This window comes from Sciurus vulgaris, assembly GCF_902686455.1.
Source record: "Sciurus vulgaris genome assembly, chromosome: 15".
In the NCBI taxonomy this organism is placed as follows: Eukaryota; Metazoa; Chordata; class Mammalia; order Rodentia; family Sciuridae; genus Sciurus; species Sciurus vulgaris.
Genome location: NC_136476.1, coordinates 9916229 through 9934926, shown reverse-complemented (window position 1 = coordinate 9934926; position 18698 = coordinate 9916229). Strand labels below are relative to the sequence as shown.

Here is an 18698-nt window from a genome sequence, read left to right as displayed (position 1 = left end):
AAACCTGGAGTCCTAGAATCCGCAGAGGGGCATAGTGAAACCAGCTCTGGGAAAAGTGCTGTGCTCCCTGGTTACTTTCATTAGTTCCTGAGAAAATTGTGCCACGACATCGTCAAGACCAGAAGCTCCTCTGCAGAATCCGAACCTTTGGAACGGCCAGGGAGAGTTTCCCACAGGACTTTCTGGGGTGTGCTGTTCAAAACCCTGGCACATGGCTGTAGTTTATATTGCTTTAAGAAATTTGTGAAAGTCACACATACTCTTAGCAAAGATTTTCAAGTGAGTAAGTCACCGGGGTAACCACTTGAACCACTTGTGAATCCAGATAGATTCTTAACTGGGCCTATGCAAATCCAGTCTTCCCTCGGTGTCCATCAGGGATTAGTTCCATGGATACCACAATTCTCAGATGTTTCAGTCCCTTATGGAAAATGGTGTAGAACTGGCATATAGCCAGTGAACATCCTCCTATATACTTCACATTGTCTCTGGATTGCTTATAATATCTAGTATGATGTAAATGCTATATAAATAGTTGTAATACTGTGTTGTATAGAAAATAACGATGAGGCAAAAGGTTTGTACATGTTCAGTGCAGACACAATTTTTTTCTCCCCAAATATTTTCTGCCCAGGGTTGAATCCATGGATAATGAACTCACAGATATGGAGGGCCAATTGTATACTGAGCCATATATTTACTTGTGCAAATGGAACTTGAACTGTGCCATTCAGACTTTAGTGAATTCCTTTTTACCCCACCCAGCAATGTCCCATGGACACTCAAGTCTTCCATGGTAGCTAAAATGTCTACCTCCCCGCCCCTTTTAATAGTTGTGTGGTATTCTGGAAAACTCTCAGCCTTTCTTTCCTCATCTGTAAAATCGGATAATGGTGGCTCTGACCTCAGGGTTATTGGGAAAAATAAAAATAGAGGTCACAGTAGACTTCAGTAAGATGCCTCCCCTTCTCTTTTTTTGTTCCTCCTCCTTTGCCCTCTGACTTCTGTCTTTAGCCAGAGAGCCACAGCCCAGGCTGGGACTCATTCAGGACTGTTTTCTGCTTCTCTCTGCCTCCCTGCTTTTTCCTCCCTGGGCTGCCAGGGGAGCCAGGCAGGGAAGCTTCAGGAGAGGCCATTGTATGCAGTTGGGTGTTGGCTACTCTCTGCCTAAGGACCTTCTGGGCACTAAGCTTTGGTGTTATGGTTTGGATTTGGACAGTCCCCCCTGCAAAGGCTCAAGTGTTGAAGGCTCCCTAGTCCCCAGTTCAGAGGTGGGACTTTTGGGAAGTGACTGATCATGAGGGCTCTGACCTCATCAGTGGATTAATCCATTGCTAACTGAATGGACTACTGGGAAGTGATTGGAACTGTAGGCAGGTGTGGCATGGTTGGAGCAAGTAGGTCGCTGGGGGTGTACTCTTGGGGACCGTATCTTCTCCCTGGGAATTCCTCCCTCCTCCCTCTTTCTCTTATTCTCTCCACTTCCTGGCTGCCATAAGCTGACACCCTTTTGCCATGATGTTCTGCCTCACCTTGATTCCAAAGCAAGTCTAGCTGACCATGGACTAAAATTTCCGAAACCATGAGCCAAAATAAATCTTTCCTCTTCTACGTTGTTCTTATCAGGAATTTATGTCACAGTAATGAAAAGCTCACATCACTTGAATTTGTGGCCCACCCAGTTGAGAGAACAAAGAGCCAGTCAGTATCGGGGACTTCTGTCCCCAGCCTCTGACTGTTAGACCATCTTCCAGACCTGGGCTCGCCTGTGAGCATCTGTCCTGGTATTTGTAGACTGAAGGTGTCAGTAAATGAGGAGGTCACTGAGTTTAGGCAGTGCTACCCCATTTTTGCTAAGCATTGACTTCCACCAAATTTTTGCACAATTTCCATAGAGGACTTTTGCCCTGCCCCTCTGGAGACAGCATAGCTGAGAGCTTACCACCTCTGAACTCCCAACTCAAGGAGGGTGGTGTTGGTCAGTGAGGGACATGTGGAGCCTTTAGTATCTTTTTAAAGATGGGACTTTCAGAAGACTGCTGGACAGAACCATCCACTATTCTTCAATTCTGTCTATTTTCAGCTTTGTCTTGGGCACCTAATAGCAGAGACACCACTAGCTGTCATTTGTGTGGCCCACCTACCTGTGCCAGGCCCTGTGCTAAGCATGGGTCTTGTAGGAGACAGGAAGTTAAAATACTTAGCTTAGAAGGGGTTGGACCCAAGCAAATTTTAGAAAGGACTGGGGTGCAGCTGGGCCTCCCAGAACCAGGAACACTGATCCTATACCATCATACTCTCCATTTCTCTTTTCATTTTTGTGATATTGAGGATTGAACCCAGGAGTGCCCTACTACTGAGGCTTACCTCCAGCCCACTTTATTTTTTTATTTTGAGAAGACAGGGCCTCACTAAATTGCTGAGGCTGGCCTTGAACTTGCTCTCCTCCTGTCTCAGCCTCCTGAGTCCCTGGGATTATAGGTGCCTGGTTTGCTCTCCATTTCTTGCTTCTCTTAGCTGGAATGTTAGCTTCCATATTTTCAGCTGAACCTCTTTCAGATGTTTCCTAGAAATGATATCCACTTAGGTCTCTTACCTTAGAACTTACAGAATCACCAGCCCATGATTTTGCCTCTTTTCTCACTCCCAGGTGAGAGAAAATCCCAGGGAAGTTTCTACCTTTTTTTTTTCTTTAACAGTACTGGGGATTGACCTTGGTGCCTCACAAATGCGAGGCAAGTACTGTCCCACTGAGCTATGTCCCCAGCCCCCCAGGGTAGTTTCTGATTGGTCTGGATAGGTCCCATGCCCAACTTTGAGACCAGGGGAACAAGGCTTGCTGGGAATTTGCAGGCTGGGTGGGAGGGTGGAATTGAGAAGAGAGGGCAGATAAAATGCCAGGTGTCCATCATAGGTAGATGATTCTCCTTGTTCCCTTGGGAAAGCCAATGCTTACATTCACTGAACCAGTGTAGTGTGTATGTGTAAGCAGCAGCCCTGGGTTTGGGGTCTAGACTATAACTGAGAGTCATGGCCTTAAACATTGTGCCACACCACATCTGCCAGGTGGAAGGCTCTGAACTGGGATTATGAAGTAGAAAAGGTGTACAGTGTGAGCTTCCAGCCTTCTAAGACCATAGCCCAAAGCATATAGGTAGTATAAGATAAAGGAGTGAGTGGTAAGCTATAAGGTAGTATGGGCAAGGGACTCTGAGACCAGAGTTCAGGAAGTGAAGAGTTAACCCTGGGAGAAGTTGGGGAGCAGGACTCTGATGATACATTGTGGGGACAGGGAAGTGTACTACAGGTATCATGGAGAGTTTGCATTAGAGCTTGGGCTGGACAGAAAGGGACTGATGTGATATCCATTGAGGTGCATTGAGGTGTCTTTTTTTTTATTTTATCTTTATTTTAAACAAATGGATACATTTTGTTTCTCTCTACATGAAGTAGAAGCATACCATTTGTGTAATCATACATTTACATAGGGTAATAGTTTTTGATTCATTCTGTTATTTTTTTCCTTCCCCCCACCCCTCCCACCCCTCTTTTCCCTCTATACCCTCCTTCCTCCATTCTTGCCCCCCTCCCACCCCCCATTATGTGTCATCATCTGCTTATCAGTGAGATCATTCGTCCTTTGTTTTTTTGAGATTGGCTTATCTCACTTAGCATGATATTTTCCAATTTCATCCATTTGCCTGCAAATACCATAATTTTATTATTCTTTATGGCTGAGTAATATTCCATTGTGTATATATACTACAGTTACTTTATCCATGTATCTACTAAAGGTCATCTAGGTTGGTTCCATAGTCTGGCTATTGTGAATTGAGCAGCTATGAACATTGATGTGGCTGTATCTCTGTAGTATGCTGATGTTAAGTCCTTTGGGTATAGGCCAAGGAGCGGGATAGCTGGGTCAAATGGTGATTCCATTCCAAGTTTTCTTATTAAACCTTTTTTTATGAATGGCCCTTAGAGGTTTAGAATTGTATTGACCCTAGTCCTTGCTTCATGACATGCTCTTGTTTACCTGTGGTTTGCATTTATCTTATCTGTTTCCTTAAATTTTATTTTATTTTTTTCTGAACCCAGGGGCACTCTACTATGGAGCCAGTCCTTTTTATTTTTTATTTTAGGGACTCACTAAAGGTACCTAGGCTGACCTTGAATTTGTGATCCTCCTGCCTTAGCCTCCCTAGAAGCTGGGATTATAGATGTGCACCGCGGTGTGCAGCTATCTTGTCTGTTTCTAATGATGTCTTTAAGTTTGTCTTAATGCAAGGTAACAATTTGCTTGAAAGTCTTTGTGTTAAATGACTTTTTGTTTTAATTTTTATTTTAGCATTTATGTTATGGGCTTGGTCCTGGAGTGGATTAAGAACAATGGTGGGACAGCAGCTATGGAGAAGCTCAGCTCCATCAAATCTCAGAAGATTTATGAGATTATTGATAATTCTCAAGGATTCTATGTGTAAGTCAATGGGTTTTGGTTTTATCCTACGTTTTGCATCTTGTGAACTGAAAACTTTATACCTTTAGAAAATAGACATAATTACCTTTCTCTAAGACCTGACACACTGGTGAGTGTGTATGTGCCCCGGGAACAGTGGGGTGAGTTCTTCCCTGCTGTGCCCCCCCCCCCCCCCCCCCCAGGAAACCCAGGCTTTGGGGTCCAGATCCCAGTGGGTAGTGACTTTTCTCACTCCAAAAATCTTGCCCTGGGGAAGAATCTCAGTTTGCTCCCTGGGAGAGGCCCCTTCTACCTCCTCCTTCCTCTGTCACTGGGAAGAATGCTTGCCAGAAGCTTTCAGCTTTATCTGTGGCCTCCTGTTGGAGTTCTCTGGGATAATTGCCCATGCCTCCCTTCCTATAGGACAGATGCTCCCATCCCAGGCCTCTGTTGAGTGGAATTGGCTGTGGCACAGGTGTACTCCTACTTTAATATTTTCCTGACAAAGTGATTGATGAACTTGTCTTGACCACTGGGCCAGCACCCGTGAGGGCTACAGAAAATGTACGGGTTTTGTGTCTGTTTCTTAGGACTCCCCTAACAAAGTGCCAGGCACTTGGTAGCTTAAAACAACAGAAAATCCTACCATTGTGTGTTATGGGGCATAACTTAATAACAGACCGATCACCACTGAGAAGTCCAAATTTGAGAGTCTTTATTAAGCCGGCCGGCTGACTGTCTCACACAATGCCCCAAAAAATGGCTATTGGGAGAACAGCCCCGACCACAGGGTTATAGGGGTTCTTATACCAAAAATTACATTAATCATAAGTGTATGTTGCTATGATTCAAAATTACACATTGACATCATGAGATCATCGACAGAGAGGGAAGTGGGTCAAAATGACCCTTACCTAGGTACAAACTAAAGAATGGTTGCTAACATCCACACAATCACCGTTCACATGGTACGTTGTTTAGGAGCAATAGGAATCAAAAGAGAGCAATGTTTCTTTACATAGGAATTGTCATTCTGTATTGTTAAACATGTCACACTAAGTAACTGATGATGTACAGAGGTGGGATGTTCCCATGAGAGAAGCTTTTTTCCTACATAACATGGAGTCTCAGAGCAAAATGGAGTCTGTTTAGTCATTTCCCTTAGAGTCTGGCCTATAACATGCTCATGGAGTCAGATCTGTCAGCCCACCACATTGTGGAGGCCAGACATTTGAAGTTGAGGTGTTAGAGGGCTTCGCTCCCTCCACAGACTTCAGGGGAGGATCCACTTCTTGCCTCTTCCAGCTTCTAGTGACACCAGGTGGTCCTGGCCTGGAGCTGCCTCCTCTCTTTCTCTGCTTCTGTCTTCGCAGGTCTTCTCCCTCTGATAAGGACTGGTCATTGGATTTAGTGGTCCCAGCCCAGGTAGCCCAGTCGATCTCCTCTCCAGATCCTTCATATTTACCTGCAAAGACCTTTTTTTCCAAATAGGTCAGATGCACAGTTCCTACAAAATGCAAATGTGGGACCCAGAGAAGTGTCCCAGGTGTTATCGCCACCTGCAGTGTGTGTTTATGTGGACACTCAGTTATCAAACCAGGATTCTTGATTTTTATTTTTTTTTCTTTCACATGGCATCTCACTGTTGCCCAGGCTGGCTTTGAACTTCTGGGCCCAAATGATCTTCCTGACTCAGCATCCCTAGTAGCTGGGACAACAGGCTTGTGCTGCTGCACTTGGCTTAGGACCTTCATTTTTAGTGCTCATTATCTTTGAGTTTTACTGTTATAACAAAAATATATGCCCCACAGTAATGGGGGAATTGGCACTCTCTTTATTGCATGGGCCACATGGGATAGAAAATATTACACCTCAGTTTTAAATTGGAAATGTGTGCTACAGCTGTAACTTGGTGTCATGACTCTATAACCACCCACAGTTGAGGGCTGGGGTAGACGCTGGACAGCTGGCTGAAAGCCGCATGGTGCTGCCATCTTTTCCCTAAAATGCCTGTCATCTGCTTCTGCAAGTTCTTGGCATGCAGTGGCCTCTAGCCATAGCCCAAAGGGAGTTGGGCTTGGCTGGATGTCCTGGCCTTTCGGTTCCGCTCCATGTGCCATCTGGAGAAGGGATGCCCTGCACATTCCTGCCTACTCTGTAGTTCTGTGCAACACAGGCTTGGTCTTGAGGAAGCTTCCATCCTACCCTCTGTATGTGGAGGTGGGGATATCGGTGCTTACAGGAGTGATGCATGATTAGCAGGAAGTGGTCCAGGAAGTTCAGGGCCAAGGGCTAAGGAATGTGGCGTGAACTTGGAACAGGGTGATATTGTTGGGTTGGAGGGGGAGGGAGAGCTTTTGGATGGAGCCTTGGTGTGAGTAGAATTAGGCAGAGAAGTGGGCGAAGTACTTGTAGGTATTTAGGAAGGCAGGGAAGATCCCACAAAGACACTGAGGGAAGAAACACAGTGTGTTGGGGAGCAGATAATGGGCCGCCTGGTGGCAATGGCTTATGCTTGGATTGAAAGGAAAGTCATGGAGAAGTCTGAGATGTGTTGGGCCATTTCTTCATTCATCTGTCCACCCATCTATCTACTTTCCTGTGCACCCATTCACTCAGCCATCTAGCCAGTCACTCATTCACCCACCCATCTACCTATTCATCTGTTCACCTCTCCATCTGTCCTGCAGATGGCTCCTGACTACCCACTCTGGGCTAACCTTGGTCTAGGCTCCTGAGATACCCAGAAGAATAAATCACCATCCCTGACTTCCCAGAAGTGCTCAGAACTTGAATGCATGGGAACATTTGGTGGTTATTGTGGAGTGGAGAACAGTCTATTAGCAGTGGCTCCACTATTTCTCAGGAGGAGTATAGACATAAAATTGGAGGACTCCAGTCACCCTGTCAGTCACCTGCCTAGAAAATGTCATCCCAGGCTGATGGGTCCTAAGGGACCTTGTTACTGGAGTCCAGAGTACTCCTCTGTTTACTGAAAGCGGGAGACTCTCTAGCTGTTCCTGTGCACCACTGAGCTCTCAGGAAATTCTTTATTCTTCTTTTAAACTGTGGAAATAGTTTGGCAAGATGGTCCTGAATACTGAAAGACAGATCTTGATTTGCACTTTACTGTTGTCTTCGCTTCTCCTTTTTATCTTTGTCATGAACCTCTTCTCCCTTTGTGCTCCCTAACTTGTAAGGCCTGATTCTCTCTGAGTGGCTTGCTGGGGACTGCAACAATCAACTAGTCACTTGACGGGACCTCTGAAACTAGATGAGACAATCCTTGAAGTCTCCAAGTTCATTCCATAGCCTAACCAGTCCCATGGCATTGGCAACCTGGAGTTGAGTCCACCCGGGCAGGACAGCATAGAGTCTTGGGCCTCAGAGTCCCATGTTGCTACCTATTGGCATGTGACCTTAGGCAGATGACTTGATTGCCTTAAGCCTCAGTTTCCTCATCTGTGCAGGGGGTATAATAATGGCACATGTGTCTTGTCATGAGAATTAAGTGACAATGCCTGTGCTATAGAGTGTATATAAGCGGGTTAAGAGGATTGGCTTGTGCTGGTTAATTTGCCTCTCATTAATGGTGGCACCTTGTTGAGCAGTCCTCACATGCTGGCTCTTAGTATTACTATTTGTGGTTGTTAACCGCGTAAAGCACTTTGGATGTTCCTGACACGGTGCTTAACAGACATCAGATATTAACTCTATCATCATAATATGGATGTTCAAGTGTCATATTCCTTATCCAGATGTGAGATTACCTTGGTTGCCTTCTTAGGAAAGAGAAGGAAGCATGTGATAGGTCTAGTGAAGACTAAACTAAAATGAAGCAGGTGGAGTACTAGGCACTTTACACGTAGGATTGCATTTATTGCCATCGCTGTCCTGTGAAGTAGACAGGAAGCATGTCTGATAGATGCCCAGACTGGATAAAGTCACACGTGGGAAGTAGGATTGGCCTGGGTATGAACGTGTGGAGGGTGGGCACCGTGGGGGCTCTTTCTAAGGCATGTGTGGCTCTTTAATTACTACACCAAAGAAAGGAAAAAAAAAAAAATCACAGATTGCAGATGGGGTGACTTTCTGTATTAAAAGTGCAAGAACCAGCAGAAAAACCTTAGAAATGATCAAGTGCAGAAGAACTCGGTGTGTAAAGTCAGTTGTGATTCCATTCTCCACAAGTATCAAACATGCAGTAAGGATGGAATTCACAACAGACACAGAATTATAAGATATTGCCAGGCTTGGTGGCACATGCCTGTAATCCCAGTTGCTCAGGAGGCTGAGGCAGGGGGATTGCAAGTTCAGTGCCAGCCTCAGCAATATAGTGAGGCCCTAAGCAACTTAGTGAGACTCTGTATCAAAATAAAAAATAATGGGCTGAGGATATAGCTCAGTTGGTAGAGTGCTCACCTCGAAAGCACAAGCTCAATCCCCAGCACCGCAAAAAAAAAAAAAAAAAAGAAAAAAAATGAAAAGGGCTCGGGATGTAGCTCTGTTTAAACACCCTTGGGTTCAATCCTTGGTATCAAAAAAAAAAAAAAAAATTATAAAATATCTAGAAATCAATCCAAATGTCCACCTGTTTGAGTTAATGCAGGAGGATGGCTGAAAAACTTTTAAAAGAAAACGTTACAGGGTGAACTTTGCACAAAATCTATTATAGTTGTATAAAGCCTTGTTAATTTAAACTGGGGTACTAGCACAGGGATAGATAATAGATCAGTTGAAGGAGTTCATAAATGGCCGGGCTTACTTGGGAATCAGCTGTGTTACATTAGATGAAAAGTATATTCCTAACATGCTGTTTGAAGCTATGATGGTGCATTTAAACAAATTAGCGTTATTTGCTTCATGCCATACTCAAAAATAAATTCTAATTAGTCAGGAAGTTCTAAGCTGGTTGCGGTGGTGCTCACCTGTAATCCCAGTGACTTGGGAGACTGAGGCAGGAGGATCACAAGTTTGAGACCAACCTCAGCAACTTAGTGAGACCCTGTCTCAAAATAAAAACAAAAAAATGAAAGGCCATGGGAATGAAGCTCAGGGGTACAGTGCCCCTGGGTTCCTGGGTTTAGTCTCTAATACCAAGAAAAAAACTGCTGGTGAATCTTTTAAGTCTAGGAATATAGAAGGCCTTAACTAAAATCAAACTATTAATCTCAAAAGCAATAAAGTAAAAAATGACATTTAATTTCATAAATTCAATCTTAAAAAAAATCTTAAAATTTTACATAGTGAAGACAAAGCAAAAACAAATGTCAGATATGAGAAAAAATGAACACTATATAACAGAAAGGTTGCCATCCTTAATCTGGGCAAGAACCCACAAATGAATGAAAAGGATGACCAAGTAAAAAATTAGGGCAGAAGGTGGTTTAAGTAAACAACCCAGAAGAAATATAGCTGGCTAACACACAAATGAAAAAATGCCCAAGTTCATTAGTTCATTAGGAAATGCAGATTGAAATCATGAGATATTTTTTACCTTTGAATGGCAGAAATTAAAAAGAAATTGATCGTTTGGCAAAGGACCACACTTGGATGGAAGTATAAATCTGGACAAATCTGGGGCCAAGTTTGCAATACAAATCAAAATTCAAAGAAAACTTGCAGAGATGTTTATGTCTAGGCAGCTACCCTCCCTCAGTACCCTGCTGGATGCAGCAGTATGCAGAGAATTGAGCTGTAGCAGGTCCACTGTAGGACGGGACAGTAAAAATCTGCAGAGCACCACCATGCCTGTCAGTCATGATTGGAGGAAATTAAGTAGGATCCATGCATAGTAAATGTTATGGTTTAGATATGAGGTGTTCCCCAGAAGCTCATGTGCGAGACAGTGCACGAAGTTCAAGGGTGAAATGATTGAGTTGTCGAGCCTTAACCTAGTCAGCGCATTAATCCCCTGATAGGCATTGACGGGGTGGTAACTGGAGGCAGGCAGGATAGAGCTTAAGGAGGTTTGTCACTGGGCCTGCCTTTGGGGTATACATTTTGTTCCTGGTGAGCAGAGCTTCTCTCTGCTTCTTGTCATGTCCTGAGCTGCTTTCTTCTGCCACACTCTTCTGTCTTGATGGCCCAGAGCAATGGAGTCAGCTGTCTATAGACTGAGGCTGTGAGCACCAATAAACTTTTCCTCTAAAATTGTTTTTGTCAGGTATTTTGGTCACAGCAGTAAAAAAGCCGACGAACACAGGAGGGAATAATGGGTGCATTGAGGGCAAGGTTGTCTGAGCAGACAGTGAAAGATGTCTGTATGTCAACGGGCCAAAAGGAAGAAGGAAGCGTAGAAAAGGACATGTCTATTAGTCTGTTTATGAAACCTGTAATTATATTTGTAAATATTACATAAGGATATATAATTTACATGTGTATATATATGTACATATTCTGACACATATTCATGTTTGTATATTTAAAAATGCACTGGTGAGCACACACCAGATTGTTAATGATAGCCACCTCTGTGGGAAGGGGATGATAGAGCTTCATAATTTTACTCAGTTTTGTAATCACATACGGTTTTCAAATTGGTTTTTTAAAAATTAATAAAACCTCCTGCCTCAGCTTCCTGAGTCACTGAGATTATAGGTATGCACTATCAGATCCAGCTTAGACCTTTCTAAAAAAAAAAATTAGAATTTTTTTTTCTTTTTTGTTATACATGACAGTAGAGTGTATTTTGACATATTATACATACATGGAGTATAACTTCCCATTCTTGTGGTTGTACATGATGTGGAGTTACACTGGTCGTGTGTTCATATATGAACATGAAGCTTAGACCTTTCTGACTGATTAGAATTTATTTTCTGAGTAAGGTGTGATGCAGATGGCTCTGATTTGTATAAGTGGAGACTGTCTGGCTTCAAACCATGGAGGTCTGTGATTATATTTCATGAGCTTTTCTTTCATCGCATGTACTCTCTATCCTTGACCTGTTTGTTTCTGATACATCCTTTTGGAGGGGATGGACAGAAATGAGCAGGTCAACCCCTTGCCCGCTGGCCTGCCACTTTCCAACACACCCGACCGACCCTTGCCACCTCTGTGAGATGCGTGCCTCTTGTTGAAGCTGTCCTTTCCCTCACCTGCCAACCTCCAATACTTGGGGAGAACTGGTGTCTTGGGGTAGGGGGCTCTCTGGAATGCTAATCCTCTCTGTGGGAAGGGTTTTCAGCAGGTGTGTTTGGGAGAAACTGTCCCTGCATGCCTCCCCCTGGGGGTTCACACCACAGGAGGCGCAGGAAGTCAGTAAAGAAGCCTGGTGAGCCCAGTTAATGCAGCATTCTCTAAATTATGATGGTGAGGGAATGACTTGAGGCTCCCCAGTGCTGGGCTTGGGACAGGTCCTGTTTATTTTGACCTAGAAAGTTCTTGGTAAGGTTTTCCAGCAGGTCTCTCAGTCTCCCAGTGTCTTCACCTTCCATCTCCTCTGTGTGCCAGTTCTTTTTTTCTCAAACTCAGATCTGTTGCGCAAACTTTTTGCTCATTGCTCAAGGACCTGGTCTAATTCCCAGTGGAGTGAATGGGCCAGGCCCTGCTGGTCTTCCCTGCCACCTTGTCTGGGAATCCCACACCCTAAGGAAACTGGAGAACTTGCCTGCTGCCTCCATGTCTTTCAGCTGCTGTAATGTCCCTCCTCTTCCTCTCCCCGTCCTGGCTTTTCCACATCCCCTCTGAAACCTGTCAGCCTTCTCAGCAGGATTACTTGCTGTGCCCTGTATCCGCAGGCTTAGGCTGTTAGTCCTTCTTGAGTGGAGCATTTCTCACTAGTTTGGGATCGGTTAACTCCCCTTGATCTTTTCCTTCTCCCTCTTACTTGTTCTAGCCACATGTGGCCATGGGTACTGTGTAACTATTTGGATGGCAACTTGAACTTTACTTTCTAGATTTTATAACATTATTACTTTGTGATATCTTCTACTTTCATGATAGGATGGGTAGGCTTGGGAGGTGAACTCTTAAGTACAGATCCTTAATTCCTTGTAATTTTTTACCTTGGGTGTTGCTCTTTTGTTGGGTCACCTCTGTGATTGGACCCTCATGTTGGGAGCCCTGTGGCAGCAGAATATCAAAAGAGGGTAGCCACTGAATATTTAGTTTAAATGCCAACCATGAAACTTGCTGCCTTCTGGAAGAGGGGGCCTGGAATTGGGCTGAGTCTGCTGCAGTTCCTTGGTTCCCCTTCTTGCCTGTCTTCTCCCTGCTGGTGTGCACTTGACTCCTATTAATTGTAACAGGTATTATGGATGTGCATACAGGGGGCTTCTCCCGCTGCATTTATTTGCTGTTTAATTTTAATGAATCTAACATACAGAAGTATAAGAATAAAATAAGATGTACCTGAGAAAAGGGAGAGAGGGTTACGTGTTCTGCTTTTCTTTCATTCCAGGTTACAGTTCAACTCATCTTCCATTTGTCTCTTCTGGTTGTCAGTGGAGAATAATTTTGGCTGCTTATTTTCCAAATCAGATACTGAAGTCAGATACTAATCTTTCCCAGAAAAAATTACTTATTCATTTTTGAGTCTCTATATGCCTTAAGGCAAGAGGCTGGGAGTAAAAAGATAATTTTATTGCATTTAACAGATACTTAAATAGCATTTGATATGTTCTGGATGCTACTTTAAATTGCACCCGTTATATCAGTTATCTATCTCTGAATCACAGAACACTCCAGAACTTATTGACGTAACCCTTTTTTGTGCTCCTTATTCTTTGGGTCAGCAGGTTGGGCAGAGCTCAGCTGGGGGCTTCTGCTGGTCCCGGGAGCCCTCATAAAACTGAAGGCATCTGGAGATGGAGCTACTGCCCGATGAACTAATACAGTTTCACAAGTCTGGCCGTTGTTGCTGGCGAATGGCTAGGCTACTTACCTCCACCCTGCTAGCTCAGACTTCTGGATGTTGCAGTGATGTTGAAGGTGGAGAGAAGAGAAACTGGTGTGAGGCCTCTTGAAGCTTGAAAGTGGCACAGAATGACTTCTTTTGCAGTTTCTTGGCCAAAGCCAGAAACAAGGCCAGGCCAGAATCAAAAGGTGGAGAACTAGACCCTACCTCTTTAAAAACAAAACAACAAAAAACATTTTTGGGGGAGTGGAATTGAGAATTGAATCCCACAGCACTAAATTTACCACTGAGCTATATCCCCAGCCCTTTTTATAATAGAGACAGGGTCTTGCTAAGTTTCTTAGGGACTGATAGTTGCTGAGGTTGGCCTTGAGCTTGAAATCCTCCTGCTTCAGGCTCTGAAGTTGCTGCGATTACAGGTATATGCCACTGCACCCCACTCTTTTTTAAAAAATTTGAATCGTGCCCTCAAAATTCTCTGTTAATACTCACTTAGAGCTGGTGGCCCACACCTGTAATCCCAGTGGCTCGGGAGGCTGAGGCAGGAGAATTGTGAATTCAAAGCCAGCCTCAGCAAAAGTGAGGTGCTAAGCAACTCAATGAGACCCTGTTTCTAAATAAAATACAAAATAAGGCTGGGGATGTGGCTTCATGTTTGAATGCCCCTGAGTTCAATCCCCCGTACCAAACAAACAAACAAACAAACAAACAAACAAAAAAACGGACATAGTTTATTTAATACAACTCTTGAGGTAAGTTTCCATTAGTGTTCTCACTGTTTTGAGAGGAAAGTGAGGCACAGGAGGGATGTAAAGTAACTTGCCCAAGGTCACACAACTTGGAACAACACAGGGTAATAAGCCCTTTATAAACTGCTGCTCATTATTTTCAAGCCTTCCAGTCACCGTTAGGACAAACTTATTTCTCTACATTTGAACAAAGAAAGGATCATACACACTTGCTTTATGGCTGCCATGTGTTGGATCCTTCCTGCCTGTTGAACCTCTGAATCATTGCAATTAACCTGCATTGAAGATATTATTCCCAATATTCACCTGAGAAAACTGAGGCTTACAGAAAATAAATACAAGTCTTACAGGAGAATGCTAACCTGCTATTCCACATGCAAGAGCCTGGTCTCTCTAGGTAATTTATAAATGTCCTGGGACAGATTTTTGGTTTTGTTTTAATCTTTTGCTTTCATCTAGAAAATGTTTCTTAAGAATTTGTAAATTTCTTAATGACAGCCTGTGCATTTCAGAAAAAAGTAGTTGGACTATGAAATGTGTTTTTCAGATGCCCAGTGGAGCCCCAAAATAGAAGCAAGATGAATATTCCATTCCGCATTGGCAATGCAAAAGGAGACAGTGATTTAGAGAAAAGATTTCTTGATAAAGCACTTGAACTCAATATGATTTCCTTGAAAGGCCATAGGTGAGTATGCCTCCAACCCAGAAGCTTTAGAGATTTGGTTTTTTTGCTTTTTCTTTCTTTCTTTCTTTTTTTTTTTTTTTGGTACCAGGGATTTAATCCAGGGGCGTTTTACCACTGAGTCACACCTTGGGCCTTTTTATTTTTTTATTTTTGAGACAGGGTCTCCCTAAATTCCTTAGGACCTCACTAAGTTGCTGGGCTGGCCTCAAACTTGGAATCCTCCTGCCTCAGCCTCCCAAGTCACTGAGATTACAGGCATGTGCCACAAACCTGGCTTGGTTTTGTTTTTCGGACGCAAAACAAAACAAATCTGGGAGCCTTCTCAGCTTGGAGCAGCAGTTTGTTAACTTGTTGGGGGAAACAGTTGCCTTAGTTGTGTTCCTTCCTCCTTCCTATGGAACCCAGGGCACAGTTCTCTGGCTGAGAGTGTAATGGAGTCACAGCTTCCATGGGGGTTTTGTCAGAAATTACCTTTGAAAATCTCTAATGCTCTCACAGCCATTCTGTCTGAGGAGCCCGGCACCACTCCTTTCTAGTGTTAGAACATCACTGTGTCTGCAGCTGAACACCAAATAGAGTATTAATTTTGCACGCTGCTTAAAAAATACGCATCCTCACACATAACCCTGGTAGCAGTGAGCTGCGCATCCCCGACTGGCTGCCACTGTTGCAGCATGATCATGAGTGGCCTGGTGCCGAGCCCCACGATCATCATCTTCATTGATGGATATTTTTTCTCCCCCTTTTTCTCAATTTTTTTTTTTTTTTTTTTTTTTTTTTTTAATTTATCGAGAGTGAATAGTTTGAGTTAATCCAGGTGTAAGCAGCATGGATCTTCACTGCATAAGGGAGATTTTTTTTCTAATGACTCAGACATGAAAGCTCAGTGCTTCCTGTCTGGTTATCAGGTGGGAGGTTGGGCATCATTGGTCTCCAGTGCTACAGCTCTCAGGCAGAGGGTTTGTTGATATTAAATTAGATGCTTTTCCTTTTTCTTTCTCTTTCTTCTTCTTTTTTTTTTTTTTTTTTTTTTTTTTTGTGGTGGATAGAACCCAGGGCTTCTTGCATGCTGGGTAGGTGCTCTGCCATTGAAACACCAGCCTGATGCGCTTAAATTTTTTTTTTTTTTTTTTTGTACCCAGGGGTGCTCTATCATTGAGCCACATCCTTAATCCTTTTCATTTTTTTTTTTTTTTGAGACAGGGCCTTGCTAATTTACTAAGGCTGGCTTTGGCATTGTGTTCCTCTTACCTCAGTCTTCTGAGATGCTGGGATTATAGGAGTGCACCATTGCACCCAGCTGATACTCTAATTCTTAATGATTGAATCTCTTTGGTCATTCTAGGTCAGTGGGAGGCATTCGGGTCTCTCTGTACAATGCTGTCACCACTGAAGATGTTGAAACGCTGGCCACCTTCATGAAAAATTTTTTGGAGATGCATCAGCTATGAATGAGGCCTAACCAGTATATTCTCTGCTTTTATACAGTGTATACAAAGGTTAACGTAATTTGAGAATGGCTACAAAAACTCAACAGACAGGTTAAGTTTTTTTCAGATAAACATGTTTATTATAGATTCCGTTTTCAAAGAACAACAGCAAAACATCCACAGCTCTGCAGAGTTGATGGGACCACATGCTAATAGTCACCTCAATTCTGACTCAAACTGGAAGCATTTAAAAAAATCTTCCTGTTGCTTTTCTAATGAATTCCAGCCTATTTTGTCTTTGCTGCTACTTTTTCTAGCTAGATCTCAGTATTTGAACTTGCTTGGACTTAATTATACCAGTTGCAATTAGTAATGGAGGGTGGGAGGGTCTTCCAGGTACAGAATCTGGGAGTAGTGGGGTCTCCTGGGTTCTGCAGCTATTGATTAACCCATTAGGTCCCAAGTTTTCAATTCTGCAAATATGTCAATGAAATTGACACAGGTGCATTAAATTAGGCTGGAAATCCGAATCTAGAGCTTATTATATAACATATTATCATTAAAATATAATGATATCATTAATAATATAAGTACTATCACTAATCATTCACCTATTACTTTTCTCAAAAAACTCTTAAAAACAAATGTTTCAGAATGATCAGAAGTGGTACATTTGTTGCTCAATTTAAGTTTTTTAGGTGTTTCATAAATGAGATCATGGGACATAATGGGTTAAGGTTAACATTGATTATTTGGTGACCATTTGGAGGGCCAGGCAAAAGGGCAAACTGCAGGTCTTTCTTTATACTGTTATTCTCTTGAAGAGATAAAAGTGACTTACTATATAAATGTTCATTTAGTAGGGTCTGTTTTTAATACCACATCATTTATATCTCTGTGCATTTGTATTTCTGATGAAATGGTTCTCAGTGATTTATAAGCTTAGAATTTGTTAAATTCCTGACTTTGTGCATTACAGCACTGAATTAAGAACAGTTGTACCCCCCCTCTTCAGCCCTTTCCCCTTTGAAGCTACTCCGTGGAAAGAATTCTAGAAGTTCCACAATTCACTTTGACTCTCCTTTCAATAGGTGAAAGAAATGGTTGCATTTCGTTTTCCATTTATGCCATTAAACTCAAAATCTGTTAGACTCCCTTATCCTGTGTTCACTTGGTGGTTTTCTTTGTATTGTGTGAACAGAGCAATACTGTGAGTCCCAGAAGATCTTTGCTGGAGTCTTTTCCCCTGTTGTTTATCTGTTGTCAGTATTTTGTATTGAATGTGAAGAACATTAAAATCCTGAGATATCTAAACTCTTGTCGATGATTCTTCTACCTGTTTTTTAGACAAATGTTTCTTTTTTTTTTTTTTAAACCTTTTGATAAGAAAGCTAGAGTCTAAAAATAGCATGCAATAGTGTAATTTAATCTAAGGTGTAAGACTTGAATCTTGTGCAGCTGTGTTTTAAAAATCGAGTGCAGTACGGAAGCTTTCCATTTGCTTTTGGAATGGACATTATCAGCAAACCACCTTCTGACCCAGCTCACTGGGTAAAGTTCTGTGAACTCTGTCCCCCTGACCTCAGAAACATGCCAGGGAGACAATTCTGAGCTCTCTGCCTGTCGTGTTTGATTGTGTAATGGGAACTCTACTGATTGCTTGTTCTGTCTGCACGGATTAGTTGAGTTTCCTGGTCAGGTCTCAGTCTCCTGGGCTGGGTTCTCATCTGTAAAAGGAGGGGTAAAATCACTCTGCCTCTTATCTCTGGAATATTTAGAGTTTAAAATGAGTACCTGATGCAGGATGTGAATGATAATCACAATAAACCCTTTAGCAAAAGCCAGCCAGTCCATGGAATCCAACCAAGTGAGTGGTGCTGAGTCCACTGTGCCTTTGTCCTCACATGTACTGTAAGTCCCTGTCATCTGTGACAGCACCACATTGCTCATATCTGGGCTTCTTTCCCTTCCTGTGGTTAGGGCCAGCTCTGTTGTGTCAGCCCTGGTGGCTTGCCTCAGCAGCCTTGTCTGCCCTGTCCTCCTCTCACACCACAGCCAGCTGGACTGTGGCTTTCCCTTGTGCTCCTTGTTCATTCACACAGAACCCCAGGCCTCTTAGCCTTATAGTCACAGCTTCATAACATCTGGCCTGGCCCCTTGTCTCCCGTGTTCATGGTTATTGGAATGGGGTGTGCATTTGCATTTGCCCATGCTGTGTCGCCATGATGGCAGCCTGGGTTCCTGCACTCAGTAAACCAGCCTGCCTTCAAGGTAGCTTGCCTACCTCAACCTTATTTGTCTCTACTGCAAGTGCTTTTTTCTTTGTTTTCACCCAGGTGACCCTTTTATCCCATCAGAACATCTCCAGCTCTGTTCTTCACTGTACTGAGGTGGCCGCTTGTCTCCTTCTGGGTAAAGCAGTGTAGAAGGAATTGAGATTCTCCTGCCCCTGACAGCCTGCCTTGCCCTTGGGAGGTGCTGCATAATTGTCTGCTTGATGAATGGAAAGTCCTAAGGG

At 43.2% G+C, this 18698-nt stretch overlaps 1 protein-coding gene across 1 annotated transcript in view; it reads left to right on the top strand.

Annotated features, from left to right (window-relative positions):
• The window catches only part of PSAT1 (phosphoserine aminotransferase 1), a 30349-nt gene extending 13010 nt beyond the window's left edge, over positions 1-17339 (top strand). Inside the window, exons 7-9 of the mRNA XM_079112104.1 lie at positions 4349-4477; positions 14613-14750; positions 16096-17339. Coding sequence (XP_078968230.1) covers positions 4349-4477; positions 14613-14750; positions 16096-16201 — 373 coding nt within the window. The 3' untranslated portion in view covers positions 16202-17339. The remainder of the gene's footprint in view (positions 1-4348; positions 4478-14612; positions 14751-16095) is intronic.
• The last annotated feature ends 1359 nt before the right edge of the window (positions 17340-18698 follow it).